The sequence below is a fragment of the Cebidichthys violaceus genome, unplaced genomic scaffold, assembly GCF_023349555.1.
Source record: "Cebidichthys violaceus isolate CVI_PGR_0920_01 unplaced genomic scaffold, fCebVio1.0.p SCAF_10, whole genome shotgun sequence".
Classification (NCBI taxonomy): domain Eukaryota; kingdom Metazoa; phylum Chordata; class Actinopteri; order Perciformes; family Stichaeidae; genus Cebidichthys; species Cebidichthys violaceus.
Genome location: NW_027176263.1, coordinates 13,815,091 through 13,842,740, shown reverse-complemented (window position 1 = coordinate 13,842,740; position 27,650 = coordinate 13,815,091). Strand labels below are relative to the sequence as shown.

General features: G+C 45.5%; 1 protein-coding gene across 2 annotated transcripts in view; it reads left to right on the top strand.

Moving 5' to 3' along the window:
- Nucleotides 1-27,650, top strand: part of LOC137884760 (inositol polyphosphate-5-phosphatase A) — a 139,553-nt gene that overhangs the window by 83,465 nt on the left and 28,438 nt on the right. For both annotated transcript variants that reach the window (XM_068726764.1, XM_068726771.1), the window contains exons 7-9: nt 3,516-3,568; nt 5,159-5,278; nt 14,863-14,947. In XM_068726764.1, the coding sequence (XP_068582865.1) occupies nt 3,516-3,568; nt 5,159-5,278; nt 14,863-14,947 (258 nt within the window). The remainder of the gene's footprint in view (nt 1-3,515; nt 3,569-5,158; nt 5,279-14,862; nt 14,948-27,650) is intronic.

Here is a 27,650-nt window from a genome sequence, read left to right as displayed (position 1 = left end):
CGTTCATCACTGCCACGGGCGGGGACGCCACCGCTGACCTGCAGGAGGTCGGCCAATGTCAGCCCCCGAAGCCAAGCAACCTTTTACCGTCGCCCTTTGACCCCGCACCCCCCCCTCACCGACCATCTCGTCCCCCTCTGTGCCACCGACTCCTCACAGCCGGCAAACCCCCGACGTGTGATATGATTACGTGTCATGACTGTGACAGAGCATGGCGAAAACCAGCGCATTGGCTAAAGTCGTCGTGTGTGTGTGTGTGTGTGTGTGTGTGTGTGTGTGTGTGTGTGTGTGTGTGTGTGTGTGTGTGTGTGTGTGTGTGTGTGTGTGTCGGGAAGGAGGGGGGAGGTGATGATGATGTCTCAGCAGGAGATTAAATGGGGCCGGACAGCATCTGTGTCATCATCCCCGCTACCCAACATCAGCTGCGGTGACCAAATCATGATGTCATCGTGTCAGCCAATAGAAAGAGAGAGAGAGAGAGACAGTTCTCTTCTTCTACACTTTGATTGATTGCGTGAGATAATCATCTTAACCGCACCCCCATTACAAAATAAAAGCACTTAGATCGGGTGAACGAGACGGTTCCTCCTCACTTACCGATATGTAGATGCTTGTTTCGCTCGACTCGGACGGCCGGTCCGCGTGTTTTTTACTGTGTGTGTGTGTGTGTGTGTTTATAAGCAAGCGATGAAGCAGGGGGTCAATCAGTCATACGTGGAGGAAATGGGGCAATCTGGGGCCGGGTGTCAGGGAAAGTGATGGATTTTAATGCCGCTATTGTAGTTAATGGCTCTTTAAATTAAATCGAGATTAAACGTCTCTGGCTGCAGTCAGAGCTTGTATGGGCACTGAGAAAGCCCCCCCCCCCCCCCCCCCCCCATCCCCCCCTCAACACCAACTCTTAAATCTTGTCCCTCCTCATCCTTCTCACTCTAAAGACTTTATTTCCTCAACTTTACATCAACAAACGCATCCAGTACAGTGTTTTAAAAAAAAGAAAAATCTCTCTAATATATTCTGATTTAGTTTGTTTAAAACATTTTTTTTCATCTGTTATGAATGAGTCAGTGCGACACATGCGCCTAATTCCATTTGCTCCTTTTCAAAGTCACAATGTTGGGACAGCGAGTTATAATTGGGCCCATACATCCTGCCGAGGCCGTATGGATTAATTCAAGTATGCTAATGTAATTCAATTTGATACAGTTAATCTTGCACTAATGCAGATTGAAGGATGTGAGGTGCAATCAAATACCTCTTAGCCCTTTTAATTTGCTTCAGAGTTTCTTTTTCTTTTTCTTTTTTTCTTTTTCTTTTTTAAATAAAATTAGTCAATTTGTAATTATGTGACCTGGCCCATAATTAGTTTATTCATCACTGTAGTTAACTCCCCATTAGGAGTATCGGAGCGAGATGGACGGGCTGAGGGAGAGAGACTTATTTATCTTTTTCAGAATGGGAACACTCGCAGCATCAATTTGTCTCCCGTTTAATAACCGGCTTCACGGTGAACCATGTGCTGTTTGAGAGAGGTCTCTGGACTTGTGATTGGATAATTAACTGGAGGCTGGTGGGATCTGATCAAACAGCTGCATGCTGGATGCTGGATGTCTGCAGCGAGTGGAAATGCTCTATTTATTCTGCGTGACTTTCGGCTCATACAGGCTGCAGCTTCTGCGTTGAAGACAATCGTATAACTTTTCTCCGCCGTGTTTTTTAGACATGTTGTTAAGTCAAACTACCTTCTGAAGTGTCTTAAGAAATAATGTGCGGTATTGGCGTACTTATACTTAAGCGTATTTCTATTCCATTTTATTCTACTTTATACTCTCTTCTCACAACATTTCAGAGAGAAATTTACTTTTTACTGCACTACATGTATTTGAACGCTTTAGTTATTATTTTTCAGAATTTTGTTTTGTTTAAGATGTTACTATAACTTGTTATTAAACTAGCCAGTAGTGTATATAGTAGTATCTAACGTTGGCTGCACATTGACATTTGTTTTTACATTAGTATTCAATATTATAATGTATTATTATAATAATTTAACACTCTGTTCGGAGTGTTTTTGCTGTTTACTTTTGATAATTTTTTATGATATAATATAATAAGTGTGTTTCACCAATAATACTTCTATACTTTTACATAAGAGAGTATTTTTAGATTGTGGTATTTGTACTTTCTACTAAGTATCTAAATATCTATTGATTCTTTTCATTATCAATGTATGTGATAATTTATTATCTGAAGTTGCTCTTTTGGTCTATAAAATGGCAGATATTAGTATAAAACGTTGATATTCTCAACTCGCTAGTTTTGTTAAACCAACCGTCTAAAGCATAAAGATATTTGATTTGATTATAACATAACGCTTAAAACAAAGCAACTAATCCTCACAACTGAGAAGCTGGAGTTTGCCGTTTCTGACTGAAAAATGACTTCAACAATGAATCAACTATTGATATATAATTCCCAATCAATGATGAGTCCAGTCAATTGACTAACCTACAGTGGTGGAAGAAGTCAGCTCCTTTACTTTGGTAAAAGTACTAAAACCAAAATGAAAGCAAAATATACTTAGTATTTAAAAGTATTCACGATGCAGGATTGCCTATTTCTCAGTGTCTTTATCGTTATAATAAACTGTACATTATTGGCTCAATACTAGTGATGTATTAAGAAGTATTTTAATGTGGTGGCTGCTGGTCACTGTCAAGCTTTTTTTCCTGTTTTAGAGACCGTTGGTGAGTTCAATCTGTAACAATGCATCATTTAATGTTTAAAGTAACTTGTAACTATCTGTCAGATCAGAATGTAGTGAAGTAAACAGTTACTAAGTACAGTACTTGAGTACATGTATTTAGTAACTTGCTGTTAATTTGTTATTTGTTAATAGATTATTAAAGGTACAGTGTGTAGCATTTTTTGGGGACCTATAAGACGAAACAAAATATAATATTCATAAATATGTTTTCATTACACCTGAAGCTCAGAATCGTTGTTTCCTTTCGCTTCTACAGAGGGAGCAGGTCCTCTTCACGGAGTCCACCATGTTAGACCACCATGTTTCTACGGTAGCCCAGAATGGACAAACCAAACACTGGCTCTATAGAGAGCCTTTAGCGTTTTTACGTGAACTGAATGCCACCGTAGTTATCTCTGCGGCTCACGTTACCGATGTTTTGTAAAGGGAGGGGTGAGCAGAGGGATATTCACCAAAACCTACACACTAACCCTTTAATCAGTCATGTTTATCCCTATCTATCCATCAGCAACCAAAAGTTCCAAAATTTGAATTTCATTAAAGACCCTCATAATTCAATATAAGAGAGAATTTTCTGGGATGGAAAGTCAACTTGATGGTTTATGACAGTGTTGAAAAATGTGAACTCGTGCTCCCAGATGATAGACATCGATGACTGTGAATCAATTGACATGCTAGCGTTTCATTTGCCTCACGCTGACTGAATCCCTCCTATTGTCTTGCTAAATTGAGTCTCTCTGCTCCGCAGTGCAAGTGGTCCAGAAAGGGATTCATCAGAACTCGATGGGCCCTGGCTGACTGGTGAGTCCCCCCCCCCCCTGCAGCGACACATCCCACCTCATCTCTGTTCCTCCCTGAATCATTGCAGCCGCACCATTGTGATTGGAGACGTAGCGGACCGTGTCGGTCGAGCCCCCGGCGGGCTGCGCGAGGTGCGCTGGCGGTCATGGTCACGGAGAGAGAGAGAGACTTACAGTACACAGCTGAACCCTCTCCGGACAGTGCGCCGCAGAATACGGCGGGGATTTGATTAGATGTAATCGCGTTAGTCAAGCAGTTGCATATGACAGACGACCAAAAACATTACATGCAATTGAACCTGTGCGGCATGAACGGAGAAAAAAAAAGAGACCCTGCTGGCTTCCAGTGTGAGCAGAGCAAAGGAGGGGATTGGGGGTGGGGGAGGTTGTAATCTAATAGAAGGATGACATGAGAACTAAAGAGCTGAAACGGTAGGCATTTAATAGGGGGATGACGTTTGACAAGAGCGGCAGAGAGAGCGAGAAGAAGAATGAGGGGGCGGGGGGGATCTGAGAAGGGGATAGACGGAAAACGCTAAAGACACGCATGTATTCATTTGTTCAGCATGTTGCCCGCAGAGTATAAACCCCTCGAGATAAGACCAATTCCTCCAAGCGGCCGCCGACACCGCACTAACAAAACACCCCCAGATTGATTGGATCAGCGGGGAGGTGTTCGTCACCGTACATCGAGTTGTCTTCCCTGACCGGACAGACCAAACGGTGTTCGTACCGGGCCTGGGTGGGGCTGCACGATTCATCCAATGTTAATCACGGTTTTCTTTGGCTTCCCGCAATTAAATGAACAGGATCGGCTCCGATATTGACATTCAAAATGTGTCGATCGCTTCCTAAACTACCAGACAAACAATGTTTTTGAGAAACGTTCCTGTAGAAGAGTATTATACTCTTTTTATCCTTATTTAAGTCTTATTTTTAGTCAGGGACTTGTTAAGTAGCAGGAATGTAACCCAGCAGCAGGAAAGTGAAAGCAGTGCTCTGTTGATTCGATTTTTGGTAAAAACATATTTTAATTTGATTAGAGGAGATGCTCTGTGAATAAGGAGTGATTTAAATCTGAAAGTGCAATAAAAACTTTTTGTCCCTAAAACCATAAAGAAGAAATTGGGATAAATAATCGTGATTTCAATACTGATAACATTTTTGGCCGTAATTGTGCAGCCCTAGGCCTGGCTTTGATAGCTTCCCCCTTACAACGACGGCGGCTTTTTTTCTTTTTTTTTCTTATCATGATGAGAAATCAGATAATGTGTACCAAGTTGGTAATGATAAAATTACTTCCTCATTACCGTCTATCATTTAATATAGAGCCTCGATTCACAAACCTCTCTCTCTTTGAGGATCTGGAGTTTGATTCCAAACCCCTCATTAAAAATACACACAGTGAGCTTTTATCAACGCTTAAGTTGATTACCATGTTAAAAGTCTTGATGCAGTTGATGAATTCATTAAAGAATAATTTATTTACCAACCAGCGATTGATTCGTAATTCTACATTAGCCTCAGTTTTATGAGTGGTGCATTTACGGTGTTGAAGAAGGTCTCTCAGACTGTGCTCTTTTCATCCCAGTGCCTTTGATCTGGTCAACATCCACCTTTTCCACGATGCTTCCAACTTGGTGGCCTGGGAGAAAAGCCCCTCCGTCTACTCTGGGACCAGGCAGAAGGCGCTGGGCTACGCTCTAGACAGGTACTGTACACGCCGAACGCCTCTTTTCATTGAGATAAGAACACAGACGGCCCTGTGTCTGTGGAAAAAAAAAATAAAGACAGTGTGTGAGAATGGGAAATGCAGAAAAATGTAGTAGATACTATCCTCAATCCCCAGTCCTGTCTGGCATGGCAAAACCTGTATTGATATTGTAATGGCGGCTTAGAGTGAGAGCGAGCAGGAGAGGTAAGCGGAGAAGATTTCAGTGGGATTCAGTCCTAGACCAGTGGGATTACATCCGTCTGTAAAAGTAGGGGGGGTGTTACTCACTACACGGTCTGTGAACTCCCAACTCTTTTATCTCTTCTTTTTCTGTCCCTCTCTCTAACTCCTCCTTACAGTTTCACTTTTTTTTTCCTTTTTTAATCCTACATTTATCTTGGGTTTTTGTCCCACACTACCGGCTGGCAAAAGTATTTGTCAATTGGGACACGCATCGAACCAACACTTGTGTGGAACAAAAAAATACTGGCCAGATTGCCATGAGGTCAAAACGTCCCCTTGAAGAAAGATTTGGTACACAAGAAGTATCTCGAAATGGGATAATATTGGACCCCAAAGGATGAATCCTGATTTCATCGCAATGACATTTACTGAGCACATTCATGCTCCCCGGAGGAGGCACCCTTTTCATTTTGGACACTCTGTGAGCTCAGCCCCCAGGTCTGACTATCTACTAAGTACACTAGAAATAAAAAAGAAAAATTGCCATTAGGGGTAGGTTTTTCTCTCTGTCCGTTTGGTCCATTCTCATGAAAGCCTTGAGCAAATTTTTTCAAATTTGGCACAAAAATCCACTTAACACTTGAACTGATAAGAATTTGGTGGTCCAAGGTCACGTTTTTGGCCATAACTCAAGAATTCATATGCTAATTGATTAATTAATTATGACAGTTTCACACAAATAATAGGATTATAATAATAATAACATGAATACTACACTATATATACATTACAGTTATACAATTACAGGTTGACGGAGGCATTAAACCGCGAGGCAGTAATTATATATTCAATAAGATCTGCTGGAAATACACAACATTTCCAATTCTATATTAAACGTATCATCATCACATTCGTGCTCCCAAGAGGATCATCCCTTGGAATACATTCAGCGTTTTAGTTGTGCTGGCGAGGCTCTAGGAGTCGCGATAGTAAAGATGTCTTCACCCTGCACCGAGTAGAGCAGCCTATGTACAAACAGGCCGGGCCCTCCATTCTTAGGCCACGCTAATGTGATTTATGGGACATCCATTTGCGATGGAACAGAATGAGAGAGTGCGCAGTGCGACCCCTGCTCCCCACCTGGCCACGCTAACACAGAATAAAAGCCCAGCAGCAGGTGACCTCCCATTCAAACGGCATCAGAATGCCCGACACGGCTCCCCGACGCCTCCACTTTGAATAACTACATGCATATATGGGTGGCATACATTACCACCAGGCCCTCTTGACGCCCGTGAATTACGAGGCACTTTTTTAAAGTATTCTCTACGAGGGCCATATTTTACCTGTGCTACATTCTTGATTTGATGCAAGAATGGTCCGCTTTTAATGGACAGGGAAGCTGGGGCGTTTAAAGAATATGGCAGCTTTTGCTGTTTTATTACACTGTAACTTACCTGGATTTACTGGCATAATGAAGTTTGAAAAGGACCTCTGTTGTTGCTTACATTTAAGTGATTTTCCTTGTATTTCCTCTGCTTTCATCATGCCTTTTCAGTTGATTTATTTCCCCTTCCCTTGTAAATACACCTAAATAGGCAAGCCTCCGAGGTTGAGCTGGGTGGCTGAGGGGGATTGAATAGAAATTGTGTTGGCTGACTGGCAGTTTCCACGCTCCCTCTTTCTAAATCCCCTTGTGTCGTGAATGGTAACCTTGTTGTTACTTCTGGGCCATATCATTTAAAGGTTCTTTTTTTGACAGGGGTGGGGATAAGGGGTAAGTGGTGCAAGGCATAGTGGTGGTGGTGGTGGTGGTGGTGGGGGGGGGGTCGTTGTATATCCCGGCTCCCCCTGGTATTCCAGGGGTGGGATAGTGGTGGCATCGCGCCTCAGTCGCTCACTTTGTGGGGGGGTCCGTCGGGCGCAGATCCGGGGCACCGGAGTGAGAAAAAGCTGGCGGCGCGGAGGGAAGGGAGGAGGAGCACAAAGGGTGCTCGGGCTCTGTAAAGGGCAGTGAATAATGGGCCGGTCCTTTCACAGAGGCTGCTAACCTTTTGGCAGCCACCAGCAAACTCCATTCTCCTCTGCCGATCTGGGAGGACAATGTGCCCGGGCCCGGGCTTTGAATGAAGCGCTACCACCAACAGTGTTCCCATTCAGCGGCTGGTTGGGAACCATCTTTTTGGCCATTGTCCTAACTCTGACTCCTACCCCCAGAAAGCCGAGCAGGAAAAGGGGACAGGGGGGAATATCTAAAGCCTAACCCCCCTCCCTTGCCTCCTTCCCTCATCTCTCCGCTGCTCTCTCCCTCCTCTCTGAGCTCTAATCTCTCATCGCGGGATGGGAGAGGAGAGGCGAGGCGAGGATGGGGCTCCCGAACACACCACCAGCTGAGTTCCAGCCGCCGCAGGAGCCTGCTCACACGGCAGCGCTGGGGACACGGCTCTGCTGCTGCGGCAGGAGGCAGGCAATCAAACCTGAGCCTCCACCTTATCTGAGGCCCAGGCCTAATAATGCAGCTTACGGCCCATTGAGAAGACATCTGATAAGCCTTTTCCCTTCTGTGGCCCTTTTAACTGCTAAACGGTGTTTATCTCCAAAGTGCTTCAAGGCCTCGGGGGAACAATGCCGAGAAGGAACAGCGTTTAGCCAGCCAGGCCCCTTGCCATTGAGTCACATCAAAAAAGCACTGCTCTGTGGCCCGCGTTGATGTGTGGGCCCCACTTCCATGAGAGCTTGAAACGCATCCCCTGCTTGTTTTCCTGTCCTTTGAAAAACACTCACATGAGCTCGGGGCTGTGTCGGCCATTATATTCTCTTGTTGACTCAGCTACGCCTTGATGTGCAGAATCATTGTTTTATAATTATGACATGGGTTAATAGATTTTGTGTGCACACAATGTGGAAAAAAAAAAGTTTTTGTTTTATGTTTTTAAGAATAATTCAGTTGGATGTCAATAAATTTAAGGACTAATGTTTATAAAGGGAAAAAAAATTGCTTTTTGAGGAGCTGAAGCTATGAAAGTGATGCCTCTCTAGAGGATGGAAGACACGGCTGCTAAATGATACCATGAGATAAAATCAACAGGTTGTTTTTCTTCTCTTCCTTTAAAAAAAAAAAAAAAAAAAAAAAAAAGAAGAAGCCTTTTGTGGGTTGGAGTTTGTTTCTTTTTTCCAGCCTCCTATTCAGAGCGGCTGGTCCGGTTCAGGGGAGAACAGTTTTACATTACAACTGTGAAATCCTGGCATAAAGGCGTCCTTTGTGGCGCGCCATTATTTTCACACAAATATAGTCCATTGTCACAGTGCTGAAGTTAATTTGATCAACATTGGGGACATTTAACTGTTTTGTCCGCTGAAAGGAACTTGTTTCATGCTCATTTTCGGGGCATTGAAAAGCAATGATTGGCAGAAAAATAATGTTGCCGTTAACAATTCAAAGCAATTAGTTTCCCATGGGGAGGCAGTGGGCCGCACTGGCCACCACACAGCGACGCTTTGTCATTTTATGGACGGTCATCAGTCAACTGTCAGAGCGTCTCAAAGAGCCCTCCAATCTAAATGTTTCCCTTTAGGCTTTTCCCAGAACAACAGGCTGAAAGAGCAGAGAAAGGCCGGCTAGTTTCCAGCCTATAGACATGTTGAGCTGCAAGAGGGAGGACTGGATAATCACAGGGAGATCCTCCAGAAAGCCAGAATGAATTTATTAAAGGGAGTGGTTTGTGTGTGTGTGTGTGTGTGTGTGTGTGTGTGTGTGTGTGTGTGTGTGTGTGCGTGCGTGCGTGCGTCCGTGTCGTATGTGTCTATTTCAAATGTTTTACTTTAGCATACAGCGGCTGAATTCAAATTACATTGTTTAACAAGGTTACTGTTTTGTGTGTGTGTGTGTGTGTGTGTGTGTGTGTGTGTGTGTGTGTGTGTGTGTGTGTGTGTGTGTGTGTGTGTGTGTGTGTGTGTGTGTGTGTGTGTGTGTGTGTGTTGTGGGTGTGGTGTGTGTGGTGTCACTGTGTGACTCTGAACTGCCTTCTCACCCTGGGAGGCCTGCAGGAGCAGAGGTTAATCTTCCCCAGTGTCTCTCTGCTCAGAGTGGACCTGTTTATTTCTCTCTCACACACACACACACACACACACACACACACACACACAGTGCTCCAGCAGTCACTCTTTTTATAGATCGACATGAGCCATTCAGAGATTTGTCGGGTACCGCTTTGCCACATTTTACGACCATGCAGAGAAACCAAAATTGACCTGAAACCTATATGCGAGTAAAATGACCTGAGTATCTAATATTACGTAGACATTACTTATCCTCAGTTTGTATATTAGTGTTTCTGCAATGCCAGAATTTCTCTTTTCAAGTGAAATCTACAGTAATGCAGCACCAAGGCAAACAACTAGAGCAATCAGACAGATTTTCTGCTGTCCATTATTGTCTTTACATATATATTATCAGCCAGTACAGACACGACCAATTGTTTCTTGTTTGTTTGTTGTTGGCTCCTATTGCGTCAATGTTCTCATCAAGTACTGTATGACAGTGCCGGTACAGTTTGCACAGAAACACTACCTAACCCTACTAGGTTCTCTGTGTGTCTCTTCATGGTAATTCAATGAGACACTATTCCTTTTGATATTTCTTCGTGGTGCATTGAGGAAAAAGCACCAGGCTGGAACACACTGGAATAATCAAGATGTTAGGGTATAGCTAGATTTTGGCACAGTGCAGGACCCTGTTGATGTTGCATCTTAGTGGTGCGCATTCCGCAACAAATTTGCAAGTAATCAAATTCCCCAAAAGCCGATTGACACACAGTGAACCTGGGGCTTTTGGGACCCGATGGTGTCCGGAGCAGTCGTTCGCTTTGCCCGGCTGGTAATCCAGTTCGGAGCACAGGTGGTCTCGTCACCGAGAGACGTCAGACCCGTAAGTCGGCTCTACTCGGTGTCTTCCCCATCTCGAGTTTGTGTCGACGTCACCGTCGACTCAAGCTGACTTATTCGTTAACCTCTGCGTGACCGCGCCGACATCCTTGTACCCCTCTCCTCGGTGCCCAATCTTCCCTGCACGGTGTTCTTGGCCGGGTGGGTGTCGCCGAGGAGCCTTGGTGCCCGCAGGGGGACGAGGGGAAGGCTGTCCTGCCGTGTCAAAGGTCCCGTCAGGGCCCACCCCTGGGCCATTCAGAGAGACGTCACCCAGCACATTCGTCACAATGTTAACAGTCTCCCAAATTCTCAACATTTGCCTACAATGGGCGACCGCGCTCGGCCCCATGGCCATTGTGTGCAAAGTGGAATTCGAACGGCCAACTTATGGTAAGTCATCTTGTCAGTATGATCATGACATGGCACCCTCATAATCTCATTCAGACTGTCTATTACGGGTCAGTTTAGCTGTCAATCACGGTGTGTAATCTGGCTAGGAGTCGCTGAGGGATTGAGGCTGGTGTGAGGGGAAAAAGATTTACAAGCCGTCAATAAGTGCCATCGCGTATACATGAGTGTTATCTGTGAGACTGATCTCTTGTTGCAAGAGCATTTTCAGAGCCTTGGGCACAAGTGTGTTATTTTTTTGTTTTTTGTAACAGCATGCATTTGCGTGTTTACAGAAAAGTCGAATCTGGAAACGGAGAATGCACCGCGGTTGCTTTGTGCTGGTGGTTTAAGGAGCCTGGGAGCAGAGTCGGGGGCCGTGTTATAAATTAGCGTCTGACCCCTGTCTTTGTGCGGCCCCTGAAGGAAGGCTCGGCGAAGGCCCCAGCCCAAACCTCAGTGGGAACGGCGCTTGTGAAGAGCCTCTTTCAGGGGTGTCACTGCGCGATGAATTGGCCCGGAGAAGCATGTTTATAGACTGTGTAAAGGAGTGCGTCTTTGTGGGAGAATGTCACCGACACTGTTACAGTTTGCCTGAATGAACTGCGATGACGAGGCTAATGGGGGGCCCCCGCCGGGGGTGAGGGTCAACGAAGGAAGGGGAGTGGGGGGTGGGGTTTGGCCCCCCCAAGCTCTGGGACCCCCCACCCTCAAGCGCCTTTCACGCCCAGTAGCTGTAGCTAATGTCGCAATTCTTCGTCCGTCCGTTCGCCCCCCACCGCCCCTCCATCCTCCACAAAGGCCAAGAAAAAAAGTCAACTTTCGCACCAGCGGGTCACCACGAGTGCTTTAGGAAATGATCGTGTAAACAGAGTGTTACCTTCTGACCTGTGGCTGATACCTTGGAGCAGCAGACAAAAACAGCTGGGCTGCGGGTATTAGACATGGCTGTTAGCGGGATAAAGCTGCAGGACACAGAGGAGGAAGACATCCAGCCTCTGAGGAAACACAAACTCTTCCTCTGCCTCACTTTTCACCCACTCTCTTCTTCTTCCTCAGCAGCGGATGTGGTAAATTCTCTATTAGCACAAGGAGCGCAGGAGTTCCCACGCCTATAACAACCGGTTTGATGCCCGTGCTCAGCCTTTTTACTGCCCACCATTCGAGCCAGTGGGACACGCTGACCACTAACCCTGTTTGAATAGAGCTGGGTCTCTTAGCACCAGGATGTAAGGTCACTAATGACATCAGTCCCAGTTTGCTGTCAGCGTGTGATTACTAGTACAGTTTAATGGAGCATTTAGGTCAGAATCGTGTCCATAGTGATACAGATTCCCGGTGTGTCCGTGCAGCAAGCTTTTAAGAAACCACTACGCTGTTCGTCATTCATTTTTCCAATAATTGTTGACCTGAGGCCATATTCTGAGTAAGCGGTAACCTCTGGTTCTAAAAAGTGAAGCTATATTATTTCTAATGGCCATCGGGGGACTCATCTGGTTGCAAAAAGAAGTCTGATTATATAGAAGTCTATGAGACAATGACTCTACTTCTCATTTGAGGTATTCCCTCAGTAAACATTGTTAAAATGAGTTTATGGTTGCTAGTTTCAAGTCTTCTTCAATACAGCATGATGTTCATTTAGTAAAATATGGTCCATTTAGAGTAAGACAGACTATAAAGCAGGGTATGCTTTAGGACGTGGCTGCATTATGATTGACAGGTCACTGCCAGAGCCGCATACAGTGTCTCTACCACAGCGTCAAGCCTCCACAGTCCAAATATGGTTATTTCCCTTCACTGGTTGCAAAAAACCAAGATGGCGATGACCAAAAAACATGATGGCCAAGTCCACTTGTTATATGCAGTCGTTATATAACAGTGATTGCGAATAGAGCTGGAACGACGAGTTGGTAAATTGATTAGTATTAAAGTGTTATTTTTATATTTTAAAGACCAAACCATTAATCATTTACTTGAGAAAGCTATCTCAAGTTGTAGCCCAAATTCTAACGACAATAAAAAAAGATCCATTAGATTCAAAGAACGGATAAAGATGTTAGATCTCATTTTGAAGTCCTCATCCACTCCCGCATAAGTGCAGGAAAGAATGGAGCAGATGTCCATCATAAAAATGGAACCGTCTGGATGGATATTAATAATTGCATCAATCATAACCATGAAACATTTCAGTTGTTATTTTGGTGATAGAACTGTAAATCCTTCCGATGACCCCTTTTGGAGACAGACGAGTTTCTGTTTAATGTAATGGGATGTCAAAGTTGCATACTCTCTATTTAATATAATAGCTGTGCTCCCCGCCTCTTCACTCCAGTCACCTTCGCCTCCCTGCCGTTCCCTCTCTCTGCTGAGAAGAAGCCGCCGTGCTTTACGATGACCAGACCAGACCAGACCCACTGCTAAGGAGAGGCTTCCGCTCTCTTTACGGCCCCATAAATATATTGTTATCTGGGCACTGGGCGAGATTTATCCGCGCGGTTGGTGGAGATAGCGAGCCGAGCATCCTGAATCATTAATTACACAAGAGGCCGCGCCGCGTCCACCTTATAGTTCCCCGTCTCTGCTCTGTAGGAGAGCCACTTTTAAGTAGGTGACGAGGCATAGGAGTTAATTATGTCGCTTAGGTGTGTTTTTATATTATTTTTTTTATTTCAAAGCACTGGGATGCTGGCGCTGTGGCAACAGATTTGGAAGTGGTCCATGACAGAAATGATCTAAACTCTATGAATCCTCTGACACTTTACTCTCAGGTTTAAAAAGAAAAAAGCAATGCATACAGTACATTAACAACATTTGCAAGACAAGAGATGATAAAATGGGCCGTATGAAAATTTGTGCTGGGCAACAATTAAAATGTTTAATCACGATTAATCGCATGATTTTCTGCTTAATTTTCAGGACTTTGCGGATTGTTATGCGCAAAGTTTTATTTTATTTTAAAAGTACTGCTATATGAACAAAAGTGCAATAACATTTGGTTTGCGAACACTTTAAACAAATAAGGTGCTTTATAACAGCAGTATTTCCTTTACACAGTAGCAGTAATATTTCTTGCATCTGTGCTAAGTGTGCTGACTTTATTTGGAACGTTCCACTGCTGTGCAACATGAAAAAAATGTTCCGCTCACATTTCAGCAAAGTCCTTTAAGCTCTGCAAGTCTGTTTGTGGCCCAGTTAGAAGTCCACAGAGTCCGTTGACGTCACCTTCTCTCTGAGGCAGCTGGGTAGAATATCTTCAGGGGGTGGGCCTGGTTCGCTCTCTGCTTTGATCGACTTAGCAAAGTGAATTTTCTTTGCCATCAAAGGAAATTATCAGTGTATTGATTTGATTGTGGTGTCAGCTGAGAATGAACGGTGTGTTCACTTTAATCTCTGAGCTGCTTCAGGCTCTTCAGCCGCACGTAGGAAACTGTAAACATGTAAAACATATATATAGATTTCCACAATACAGGGTTTCCTGAAGGCAAATACTTTTAAGTAGATATAGAATTACAATTGTTTCTTCCATTTTTTCCCCTGTTGAAGTTTTTATTTTTGTACTTTTTTTATGATCTGGATATTATCTTGAAGTTCTCCATCAGTTTTTATGCAGATTGTAAAGCCTGTTGAGACAAATTGGTGACTTGACTTGGAAACAAGTAATATTATGATATTAAAGTTAAGACATCTGTTTCAATTTCTGTCAGAATTTAGATTATTCTTTTTTTTTTTTTTTTCAGTGTTTCGGGCACACACACATATATAAACTTAGAAATCCTCATCAGAGGCCTCCCTGTGCATGTCGGATCTCGTTCTCTACCGGCCCCCCTTCCCTACATCCCCCCCTGCATGCTCTGTGGGAACATGAACAAAAGATGTTTTCAGGCCACAAAGGTGAACATCTTCCACTCCAAGTGTCCGGACCAGCAGGTGGTGCTGTGGCCCTCGTGAACTAAATACCTTGAGGTGTGGGGAGTCATCAGATGTAAAGAATTTGACGACTAACGGCATGTGTTCAGTCAAGATGGTGGTCGTCAGGCTGTTGAAAACATTCCTCGCTGATGAGTGTCTGTCGTGTTTTATTCCAGGATCACGGACCAGCGGCACGAGAAGCTGCCATATTTCGTCTTTGGGGACTTTAACTTCAGGCTGGACTCGAAGCAGGTCATTGAGGTGAGTGTTTTTTGGTGTGATGGAAGGTAGATGTATGCTGATACACTGTACACATGTGGTCAACCAGTGTCAAACTTGGAGCAATACAAAGTTTGTGTGCATTAGAGAGATACTGCTGTGCAGTAAAAGTGTTTTTTAGGAGCCCACTGTCTCTTTAGAGTTATGACCCATTAAATGCCTCACTGTCGCTGGCCCAGCTGTGTTTGCCAACTGAGCCTCCAAGTGCATTGTTATGTTACGGTGCCATTCACTGCCCTTTCTCTCTCCCTTCCTCTCCTGCTCCCTCCCCTCTTCCTCCTCCTCCTGCTCCCCTCCTTTCCTTGGTGCAAATGAGGCTGGTGAGAGCCAAAGGTATAGCGCGGTCATTCAGCACGGGGAGATGGCGGGGCGGGGGGGTGGCATAACAAGTCATAAAGGCCCCTACAGACATTGGCGTCCCGTGATAACAGAGTGGGAGAGCCACTTGTTGGCCGGTCATCTCCCCTGCTCTCCAGCACAATGGCCCCTGGAGTCGGTGGGCCTGTTCGAGGTGTGGGCTTTGTTCGGCTCAACCATTCAGATGAGGATGGAAGAGGAGGGAAGGCTCTCTGAATGACTTAGGAGGGACTTTCACTCTGTGTGGCACAGGAGAAGAAGCCTTCTGTAGTTCAGTCCCCCAGCCACCAGGGGAGTGGTAAGCCAATGTCGGCTGAATGGGATGAGCGACCCAACAGGGGCCTTGATTGACTGCCTCAAAGTTTGTGCAGCAGATTTGATTTTGGGACGCGTAATTGGGTCGCATTACTGTAACCGGCTGATCATGTGAGCCTGCGTTGCTTCGGAGCTAATGAATCCACAACAGCAGATGTGCAAACACGGAGGTTATTCAGAAGTCACCTCTGGCAATTAGATGTCACCTGGCCCTCGCTGAGGTCGCCACGGTGATTCTAAAGCAGAGGTGGGCTGTTTTTTGTCTGGTCAGCACTGCCGTGTTCAAAGAGATGGTGTTCTACACGTCCAATTTATATGAAATGGTACTTGGTTTTATAAAAAATGTGTGTTTTCACCGCAACATGGATGCCTTAAAGGGACAGTTCACCCCGAAAACAGAACTACGTATTTGTCCTCTTACCTGTAACGTCAGTCTACATTGATAGGAACTATGGTTGAAAGAAAATAGTCCCTTTTTAAGCTGACAGGAAAGCATCCAATCAAACCGAGTCAGATGAGATGATTCTCACCATGTGCTGCTGATCTAGATAACTCGGTGGGAGGTAAGCACTCACCCTCTCTGTGTCTCTGCCGCTCTGAAATGCTGTTTGAGTGCGGCAGGGGGTCGCGACCCCTTTTCCAGGGATGTGTTAGGCTTCCATTGCTGTGTCCATCTCTGCCCCTCCCCCTCCTCTCTCCCCTCCACACGGCTCCTTTCTTATGCACCTTGGCCCCCATTCACATCCAGAGCGAATACACACACACACAAACCAATTTGTTAGGCCAAATGAATCTGATTGATTCAGTCCATTTTAAAGGGGTGCGACAGCAATGCAGGGGGGCCTTTTAGACTTCCCCTCAGGAAGTTAGAGCTGGGGCTTTAACCACACACACACATACTCACACACACACACACTCTCACACACACACACACACACACACCTAGACATTTCCCCTCCAGCTTAATGAGGGTCCGTTAAACCTGCCGACCATTTAACTGGGACAATGGAGTAGACCGATGATGTCATCATAATGTAAACCCGTCCTGCGTCGTGGTCAACCTGGTTCTGATTTAACCGGGACCTTTTGCGATGGAGAGCTGTATGTCACCTATAAACAAACGGGTCGCAACCTCGGCACAGAATGTAACTCACAGCCGGGAGGCCGTTTCAAGCCCTTTTAATGACAATTAATGTCAACAGGACAATTAGCGCACAGCCACCGAAGTGCTTAACCGTAGATGGGCCTGTGGCGGATCGATCGTCCATACTTATCGAAGATTGATTCAGACACGGAGCTCGTTTCCGCCGTCTAGGAGTCTCTTTCTTTTCTGCTTTTCTCACTTTTCTCTCTCCACTTTCGATCGATAGGGAAGGGCCCCCAAAATAGCGTTGCAGATGAATAGGCACTTTTACCTCGTTAAGTGGACGATATAATCGCACATTTAAACTTGTTTTGGATTTGTCGAACACCAGGGGCAACCCCTCGAGCACCCTCGGGGTTCCTCAGGCCCCACTTTGGGAGTCACTGAGTCAGAAAATACTCCAGGACATTTCTCTACAGCTGCACGCTACACCACTCCTCTTCTTCTCCGGCTCTGGTCCATTGTGAGGGACTAGACTGTGGACAACTGCTAGCCACTCCCCCCCATCACCCATCCCGCCTTGTGGGTGGGTTGGATGGGACAGGGGGTATTTTGGGATGTATCCATGTGTGTACAGAGAAGGAGGTGGGTTTGAAAAAAAAAAAAGGGGGGGGGGGGGGGGGGGGTTGTTATTGTCACAGGGCAAATTCCAGGTGGCAAATTCCTGGCATGCTTGTGCGGCAGGATCAGTAACCAAAGGCCCGCGGACCCCCCCTTCCCGCCCGGTCCGGGCAACCCCATTAATTGTGTCCGACAGAGGGAATTGGTTTCAATTGACCCCCATTCAGCGGGCCTTTGACTGGCAGACAAAGGACACAGCCACGTGGAGACTAATGCTAGGGCTGAGCAGCCTGGAGGTGGTCCAGTCCCCTCTCCTCTCCCATGGGTGTGATCGGGCCACGGCTTGATCACGCTTTGCATCGGTGCTGATAAAACAGGAAAGCGCAGAGGAATGGCTTTTTGAAGGTTTTGTCTGGCGAATCAGAGCTGGCAGTTTTTTTTGATCCCCTTCATGGAGTACTCGTGTTCAAGCCCGTAGGGACTTGAGAGACACGACAGGTGAATAGAGTAGAAATGATAACTAGCAGGTGACACCATGAAACTTCCCACGTTGATTACGTACATTAAGACGATACTTTATTTGTATTACAATTTTTTTTCAATTGTATTTTTAAATATGCAAATGAGGCATTATCTTATCAAATATGAGTTAAATTGCATTCTTTTCCAGAACAGAATTCTGAACATTGGATAAAGCCAGGTTCATAATCCTGCTTTTATTTTGTTGACATATTAGACTTAGAAAAACAATTTTCTTCATGATTTAGGAATAAAATGTTGTATAAATCAGGCTATGATTGATTTATAAACAAACACCTCTGTGGTAACCTCCAGAATATGAATGGGAATGAAAGTGGAAAGTTTGGTGAATGTAAGTGCTGCTGAAGTGGAGATTTATAAAAGATATGTATTGTAAAATTACATAAATTTTTCAGACAATACAGGTGAATAGGGTTAAAAATACTGAATGTATATCCCCATTAAACTTCCCAAGTTGATTACTTATATTAAGACAATTTTTTTTTCTATTACAAGTTTTCTGAAATGTTATGTTTAAATATGCAAATGAGGCCTTATCTAATGGTAACTTTTGGTGATTTTAGGAGAAATTTATAGACACAAATAGACAAAGTAGTCGAGTAAAGACCTAAATGTGTATTTTTCAAATGTGTTTTCTTTCCACTTCTCTGAAAGAAGACTAAAATTAACCAATGTATGAAAAAAAACAGAGGTTCTGCTGATAGTGTTTTCCCTTAATGGACTAAAGATGCAGTGTATCTTGTCCCAGACCTGTTGCAGAGTTTTCAAGGAGGGCCCATAATGAGGGGGGGGGCAAATGTTATTATAATGAAGATGGAAGCAGGCAGTGAGCACTACGCGATTGATGTGGGATGAAATTTTAAGAGGTTGATATTATTGATCGCAGCCATGCGTGTAAATCCATTTCCCTCCAATAAACCGTATGCCTCAATTAAGATAAATACTTTTCATCTTATTCTCTCTCTCTCTCTCTCTCTCTCTCTCTCTCTCTCTCTCTCTCTCTCTCTCTCTCTCTCTCTCTCTTCCTCTTCCAATCTGTTTCTTTGTAAACACTCATTGCTGCTCTGAACACTGAAGCTCCGGTATCTGTTTTGTGAAAAGGAATCAGCGTTAACAATTAGTCATTTATTAACATTTCAATACACTTTTAGTTCCCACTGCCTCCACTTTTATTACAAAGGCATTTAATAAGCCTTGTTTCCAGTTCACATCTCAATGTGGACTCTAACCAGGGTGATGGGGCAGACAGATTTACAGCAGACGACATTGTTGCAGGTGTAAGTGAATCACAGGGGGGAGCATGCAGGAGTAGAATCAGGAAGCTGTTGGAACAGGCCATTTAGTCACTGCCACTATTTACAGTGTAATGCTTGTAGTAACAATAAGGTTACAACAGTAACACTGTAAACTCCTTATAGCCTGGCTCAGTCATGACGCCAGGTCACACAGCCCTTGTTGACCCTTTCACACCTACGGCAAACACAGCTTTTCCTTGGCGCTTCAATCAGAGGGTGGTATAAGGTGTACAGTGGTGTGTGTGTGTGTGTGTGTGTGTGTGTGTGTGTGTGTGGTCGAGGTGGCCGGCGGCCGTGAATCAGCCGTGTCGATGACAGGCTTAGGGCTCCGTGCCTGGACTCCCAGTATATTTAAAATCCCTCCTAATTAAACTTAATAGAATGTAAATTTAATATCTGCAGAGATTGTGTTCTGCTAGCCCCGGCCCGCTCCAACTTAAGGATTGATAGAGGCCAGCGGGAAGGTTAATTGCTGACTTGATCTACTGTCCCCGTGACATGGTGTGGGGCTGTTTTAATTGGGGCTGATCCGCTGCTACACGGACAGATTTCATTAGCCCCCCTCTCTCTTTCCCCCTCTCTCTCTCTGAATGGAGACAGGTTTGGACCAGCGCCCCCCGCCTGCGTCTGCAGGAAGTGCAGGGGGGGGCTGGTACCAGGCATCAATTTTCCTTCCTTTTGTCCCGTGTCCTTTCTCTCTCTTGAGCAGCATGAAATTAAAGGTGGGGCCCCCGGACTGGCCCCGCTCCTAATGAATGCTGTAAAATGCTCCGTAATGACAGGCCAGCGTGATAGACCAGTCATTTTTCGCGTGTCGACAGAGATGGAATTATAAGCTATGCTGTTTTATTTTTGGAAGACGTGAAAGATATGAATGCCAAATTCTTTTGTGTGTTTATTGCATATATGTGCCAGGTTTAATACATATGATATACATATAGATCTGTTTTTGTTACATTTATGATCTTCTGTTTATAGATGCGCAATTTCCATTTTGGAAGAAATATCATTGGCTTGATCTGATCTGAAAGAACCAAAAAACGGCTAAAGTGACTATCTGCGTTACTTTTTTATTAATAATCTAATAGATGCCAGAGTTTCAGCAATGGAAGGAAACTATTTATGTTGTGTATGTCACCTGCAGTGTTTGTGATGCTGAACATGAGTTCATTACATTAGCTGATGGCCGCTGCAGTCCTGGCTGCTGAACCCAGTCCGGGTAAATATACATAATTTGCTCCAGTAAAGGGTAAACAATTTTCCCCTTTTTTTTAGCCTGACATTGACTAGCATGTGTGTATCTGGCAAAGCTATAAATCAAAAGGTGGCCAGCGTAATTAAGTGTACACTACATTAGTCAGGCTAATTAATTTTGGGGGCCATCCATCCATTAACCAGCGGGCCAGCACTGATTGGGCCTCTGTTCTCCCCCTGACACTGGGGACCGCGACCCTCCTTGGCTGCCCTCAGTTGCCCAGATACACTCGTGCATTTACACCCGGAGCCACAGATGTAGCTGCAAACACACACACACACACACACACACACACACACACACACACACACACACACACACCCACACACACACCAACCCTCATGTACTCAAGCAGATTTTGACTAGAAGGAGAAGCTTATTGCTATAAATTTGGCATAATTCTTCAGGGCAATGTTTTGACACTGCTCTCTTCCTCTTTCCTTAATTTGTCAAATATATAAAGCTGTTCCGATATCGGATACAGCCTGAAATGCTGTGGTTAAACACTCTTTACTTATTTCATCATACACCTATTTTTTCACTGATAATGCTACTTTGTTGTCAACAACAAATCAGTGTTGAAATCGGCAGGAGGAGAACTAGTCAACCGTAGCTGTTAGCAGCCGGTGGGCAGCACAGTCCTGCTTTGTTAATTAATGGAGCTAAAGGCCAACGTTAGCGGAGGTTGCATTGAGTTACATATTGATGCGTACAAGCTCTAGTCAATTAAAATGAGTATTGGGCAAAAGGCAAATTACAGCGTTATCATGATGTGTTCAAATGTAATCTTGTAAATTCTAGTGGTGACACTAACAATAATCTAAGTCCCGATCTGGTATTGGACAGAGTTCAGATATCGGAATCAGTATCGTGAAAGAAAAAAAAATGGCATCAGAATACCTCTGAACAAATATTGAGTTTTAGCAGAACTCAAGTTCCTGAGAGGAGGCATTGGACTGATTTATTGCCAGGCCAAATTGTATTGACAAATCCTTTACATGGCTTGTTGTAGCCCACTAAATCAATACACTTCTCTAAGACAACCCACCTGACACTGTCTCAATTGTCCTGACGCAGTAAACCCCACCCATTTATTTGCTCCCCCCCCCCCCCCCCCCCCCCCCTCACACACACACACACACACACACACACACACACACACACACACACACACACCTGTTTATGGCCACACAGGTGAAGGGCTGTAATGGCGATGTTTCCTTACAATACAATAAAGGCATATTACCTGCCTATAAGAGTCCAATCTATCACAATGAGGGCCCATTATATCACAGATAACCCATGTGGATATAGAGGGAGACTATTCCCTCCAGACAACAGCGCCTGTTCTCTCTCTCTCCTCTCTGTTTGCCTTCAATGCTAATGAATACAGCGCTGAAGACAGGGAGGGGAGAAAAAAAAGAAGAAGAAAGAGTTCAGCTATGAGGGCGTAACTTGAGCGATTCAGCTTTGATGGGAGCGCTGTCCATATAATTAAAAACGCTGGCAAATGAAGAACAAGCAGTGGCTTCTGTCGGTCCTGCTCATTAACAACAGGCCGTTTGAGCCCGGCGCCAGCCATGCTATTGCCATTGTGTTCTTGGAGTGGGGGTGTTGGGTGGGGGTGGGGGGGCTGTGACTGGCAGCTGGGAACACCATGCCAACGGTGGAATGGCGCGACAAGCCAAAGCCAAGGATGAGCGCAGAGCCTGGCACTGTCAGGGCACAGGGAGGGCGCGTTGCCTCGTGGGGCCCCTGGGGTTGGCCCCGGGTCAGGGACGTAACCTGAGTTACCCCTCAATCGTTCACCACCCCCCCACCTCCCCCCGGAGCCAATGTTCGACGCCCTACTGCTGCGCTGTCACCCCTCTTCTCCCAGAATAGTTTTACAGTTGAGGGACAGTAGAGGAAACAGTTTGATCCACCCAAGAAAGATTTCTCAGCTATGATATTAATACATAGAGGATGAATAAAGGGAGACTTCTTCCATGCTTATCTACAAGTGTTGTGATGGTTTGTCCGTCCGGTCCATTATTTTGAACTCAAAACATCAGGCAATTTCTTCAAATTTGGCAGCAACGTCCCAAAAGGATACATTATTGAAGTGATGACATTTTGGACGGACATGGACACGGCCGTTTGGCAGAGGCTAACCAATTCTAGTGGACTGTTGGTAGTGAGGGTTCTGCTAGACGCCAAGTGTGTAATTTGCATATTACTGTCATTAAAAATATGATTGTACTTGCACACAACATGGTAGCTCAAAATGCTCCGAAACACAAACATTTTCCTCTTTCTTTCCCCCCAAACCCCACGTCTCTCTTCTCTCTTTCGTCCTGTCTGTCCAGCTATTCTCCTTGTTATTCCGAAATGTCTCATTACACTCCACAGTATATGTGAGCCATCTCATTATCAATTATTCAATTATTATTATTCATTATCAATTATTCTGCTATTATTTTCTCAATTAAACAATTAATCGTTTGGTCTATTAAATGGAAAAATGTCCATCACCATTTCTCAAAGGCCAGGCAGACGTTTTCTAATTGCTTGTTGGTTTGTCAAAGATATTCAGTTTATTATCATAGAAAACTAAGAAAACAAGCAAATGTTCATATTTCAGAAGCTGGAACCAGTACAATTTTTTTCCATAGTTTTGCTTAAAAAAAACAATTAATTGACATTCAAAATGGTTGCGATGAAGTTTCTGTTTCGACAGTTGTTTCAGCTCTACAACAAGTTAGTGTTTATTTGTCTTTAAAAGAGCAACTTGTAAACTTGTAAATTATGCATCCTTACATATTGGATACCAGACACCTAAAGGTGTGTATGAAAAATGTTTTATATTTTGCAATTTAGCATATCCGCAGTTGATTAGAAATGATGGAGATGAGTCTCTTCGTGTCTCGCATGTATTAGTTATTTGTTATCAGTCTATTTATAACCATGACGCAGTTGTCAGGATTATGCAAACAATATAAATATTCTAAATCTAATCAGCGAATAATCCCATCACTCCTTAAATTAAAGGGGACTCGATACTCAATCTATGTCTTTTTGATTTAATCCACCACACAATGTAGTCGCACTATAAATCATGAATAATCAACTTCCAGTCAGTCTCAGTCTTTCTTCATCTCTCCGCTTTATTGATGTTTTTTTTTTGCTTTTAAATCACTAAGGAGCAACAGCTCACAGCTACGCTGTTATTTAGTCCAGATGAAACGTGGCATGAACAGTGAAGGATAGGGACCTCTTTGTGCCTGGCACATAGTGTCCGGCTCGTATGATGTCAGTCTATTTTTGACTAATACAGTCCGCGGCCTTTGTAGAGCAGAGCACAATATAATTGTTATGTCTCTGTGAGCGCTGCTGAATCTCTCGCTGCAACAGGTGAGGCGCTGAGTAGAATGAGCTGGGATTATTCTAACAGCTCTGCCTGCAGGTTTCCCCGTGCAGACCTCCTGCTGTCAGCGGCGGAGGGACGCTCCTCCAGAGCGGCTCATTGTAACTCAGCTGTAAACCCCGGTGTTTGGCACCACGGGCTTTTAAACAACTCTGCCCTTCTGACATGAATAGTGGCGCCGGGCTCCATTCACATCGGCGCAGCAACTATCCCATCATATTTAAGAGGGGGCCCATTAAGGGCCACATTGAGAATTCATGGGCTTCTCCCTCACTCACTCCCCTTCCTTGTGTGATTTATATGCGACGGCCATATTGCCGGGCCCTTTTCAGAAGGAGTGGCTCCACTTTTTGTCTTAGAGGAGGCCCAAAACAATGCATCTCAGGGCCCATTCCTCCGACTGGGGGGAGCCCTCCTCTTTTCAGAGGTGGTGGGGGGGGGGGGGGGCAGAGAGAGCCGGGGCTGGCCTAACATCTGTTTGTGTCCGGAGCCAGGCGGGACCGGAGCACGGCGTGCCTCGGTGGCCCCCTTCTCCTCTCCCTGGGGGTCTTTGTTCCCGATTTCATGCTATCAGAGCGGCAGCATGTTTTCCTGCGCAGAGCTGTCAGGGGCATAAAAGGCCCTGAGTGGGGTCACATCAAGAGGGATGGGCATGAAAAATTGGTAAAATGTATCACAAAGCCCACCCACTAGATGGTTGCCTAGCACCCTGCGGTGGGGTGTCAGGAAGCCCTCCCCCCTGTACCTTCCTCTTTCCCCTTTCCGCGGCTGAATTACACCTCTCTCTCACCCTGGCGGACAAGCACATCATTTAGATGAAATGGTGCAAACAAATTAAAGGGTGGTGCTTCAAATGAATCAACGTTCTTTGTGTGGCGAGGAGGGTTTTGTGTCCTCCCAGCGCGCCCTGGGAGGACGATGGCCGGTCGTCAACCGCTTTGGTAGCTCAATGGAAATATATTGTTGCAATTAGGGCCGCGGCTCACTGTCGATTGTTTTTCACCGATTCATCGATTAGTTGTTTGGTCTGTGAGATGTCAAAAAGATGACGATCACAAAGTCCCAGATGACGTCTTTGAATGTCTGGTTTTGTCCACATCTCAAAGTTATTCAGTCTGCTGTCATGGAGGAGTAAAGAGTCACATTTAAGGAGGTGGAATCAGATAATTTGTTGTACAAAATGACTCAAACCAGTTATCAAAATAGTTTGCGATTAATCAAATAGTTGACAACGAATGGATTCTTCTTTATAGCTCTAGTTATGATACAATCGTGTCCTCAGCGACTGGATCTTAGTCTAACTAAGTGTGCATGTTGGTAGTCTAGTTGATGATGCTAACCGAGCTCCAGCTGTCTTTTAAAAGAAGACAGAATTAGACTTTCATTAATTGTTAGGCCCTGATCACTATCGGATGCCAGAGTAATGAACTCGTCGGGCTCCTATTGGACCGCCACTAATCACCGATCGCCGGTTGGGTCTTCAATACACTGTGATTGACTCGGCAGCGACAAATTACCTCGCTGCCTGTTTCCTTTAATTGATTCCCAGCTCCAGCTGCGGTGGGACAAGGTAAATGAAATGAGAGTGCGGTGTTTCCCGGGTGCTTGGTAAGTGCTTGTGCTCCGTGTCGATAGCTCTCCTGTCGGCCACGTCTGGAACGTGCCGCGATGATCGCTCTGCAGCTGGATGCGAGTTTGATTCCTCGTTAACCGGACAAATGCCTCTTTTTAAGCGTTAAAAAGAAACAGTGAATGGCTACAGCGCTGCCGGCTGTCCATTCGGATCACAAAGCCCCCCCCCCCTCCAGAATCACAACAACATTCAAATGAACGCCACATTAACACAATTTAAGCATGCATGGCCTTGTCGAAGAGGTTTGGGGAAGCCGGCGCGTTAAACAGTCTTGCGGACATCTGCCGCGGTTGGTTTTCAAAGTGCTGACTGAAAGTGGCAAGGGGAGGTTTCTCCAGATTAAATCTCCCGTTAGGTTTTCTTTGTACAGGTGGCAGTAATGTGTCAAGGGCCCGGCCTGAGACAATGTCCTCCTCTCAGTGGGACTAATGCGCCTCAGGAGAACCCACCCTCCTTTTACTGCCGCCGCTTTACACAGAGACCGCAGTCACAATGAAGCATCTGGTGGCCTTTTCCTGCGTAGAAGGCTGTTTTTTGTTGTTTTTTTCGTCACGGCCATTGTGTCTGCTGGTGTGCAGAGTGTGAGAGAAAGAGATCAGGGGGCGTAGTACATTTCTGTGGCTCAACTCGCCTTGTTTAACTAACGCACTAAACTGTGCGTTTAGTATGAATCTTTACTTTTCTCAATGTTTTATTTCAGAACATTTGCTCCCAGTTCGGGTGGGTGGGCAAAGGGGCGTGCTTGTTCATCTCCGATTGTGTGTGTGCCTGTGCAACCCCCCAGTAGTGGGAGGTCACCGGGGTCAAAGTGATGAATTTTTATAGGCCTGTTCCCTGTGTTTCAGCCCTGTCCCTTTCTCTGCGCGCTGCACTGCCTCTCAAAGACAACCATGCAGGGCAATTTGTCCTGCGGGGCCCTGCAGAATGGGCCAAGCAGAGAAGTTAAATACCAGGGGGGAACACACACACACACACTCACACAAAACATACACATACATTCAGTTTCTCACAGACACACACCCCTCCGTCCTGTTGTCCTGAATGATTTGTGGCCTGTCCATTACCCATTCCGAGGGGACAAATGCCACTTTCTGAAGGTAAAGGCCAGAATGGCGGCCCCTCAATGCGCGCCATTGTTTTTAGAGAAGTTTCCCAGATGTTCTGATGCGCAAGATAAATAGGGCACATTATCGCTACCTTGCACGCCCCTCTTACCTCTCCGAGCTCCTTTTTTTTTTTTTGGACGGGCGTGGTCTGTCGGGAGACCCCCTACGACGCGAGCCAACGCCGTCAAAAACCCCATCGCCTCTCGCGCAGCTCGGCGAGTTCATGGGAAGGGGCGAGGGGGTTTGTGTTGGGGTTGCTTGCTGTTTTTTTTGGGGGGTGAGACAGGCCGGGTTTTAAGGGGTCAACCGCTGACCAATGGGTCACACACAGGCTAACTTCGCGGGGTGATAATGCGTCCACTCTCACCTCCTCCTCCATATTGAATGAGTGTGTGTGTGTGTGTGTGTGTCAATGATGAATCCACTGTGTTTGGAGGCATTAAATTAGCCGGCCACCGCGAGAGAGGAGTGGATAACTCTGGCTTGCGTCCAGTCAGATCGGGGCGGGGAGGGTCACGCCTGATTTACTGGCTCCCCCCGCCGTTAATGGCTGGCAGGAGGGCAGGCGAGCCGAGTTTGTTGTTGCCTTCTTTGGATGCCCCCACCCTTCTACCTCGAGCAATCACGCATCCGGGGTCGGGGCGTGATGTACGATCGACGAAACGGGAGGAGAAGCGATCGGAGCGGCGAGCAATCGGCGCTGAACCTGCCAACCCCTCGCTGGCACACCTCAGCTCGGCTGGCAGCGTGGCAGCGGGGAAAATAATGGTACGATCTGACAATGCCACTGCCCCCGCTGACACAAAGGGGCGCCCCTGTCCCCTGCCTCTGGTAATGAAGAATGAATAGTTAGCTCATTGTCCACTCATCGTCTCTCTCTTTCTCTCTCTCTCTCTCTCTCTCTCTCTCTCTCTCTCTCTCTCTCTCTCTCTCTCTCTGCACACAGTCTCACATTCTCTACCTAATTGGGGTTTAATCGGCGAGTTCTAAATGCACTCATTGGATTATTATATTGGTGCGATGACAGTTTAGTGTGAATCATTGCATGGGATTGGGGTGAGGGAGGGAGGACC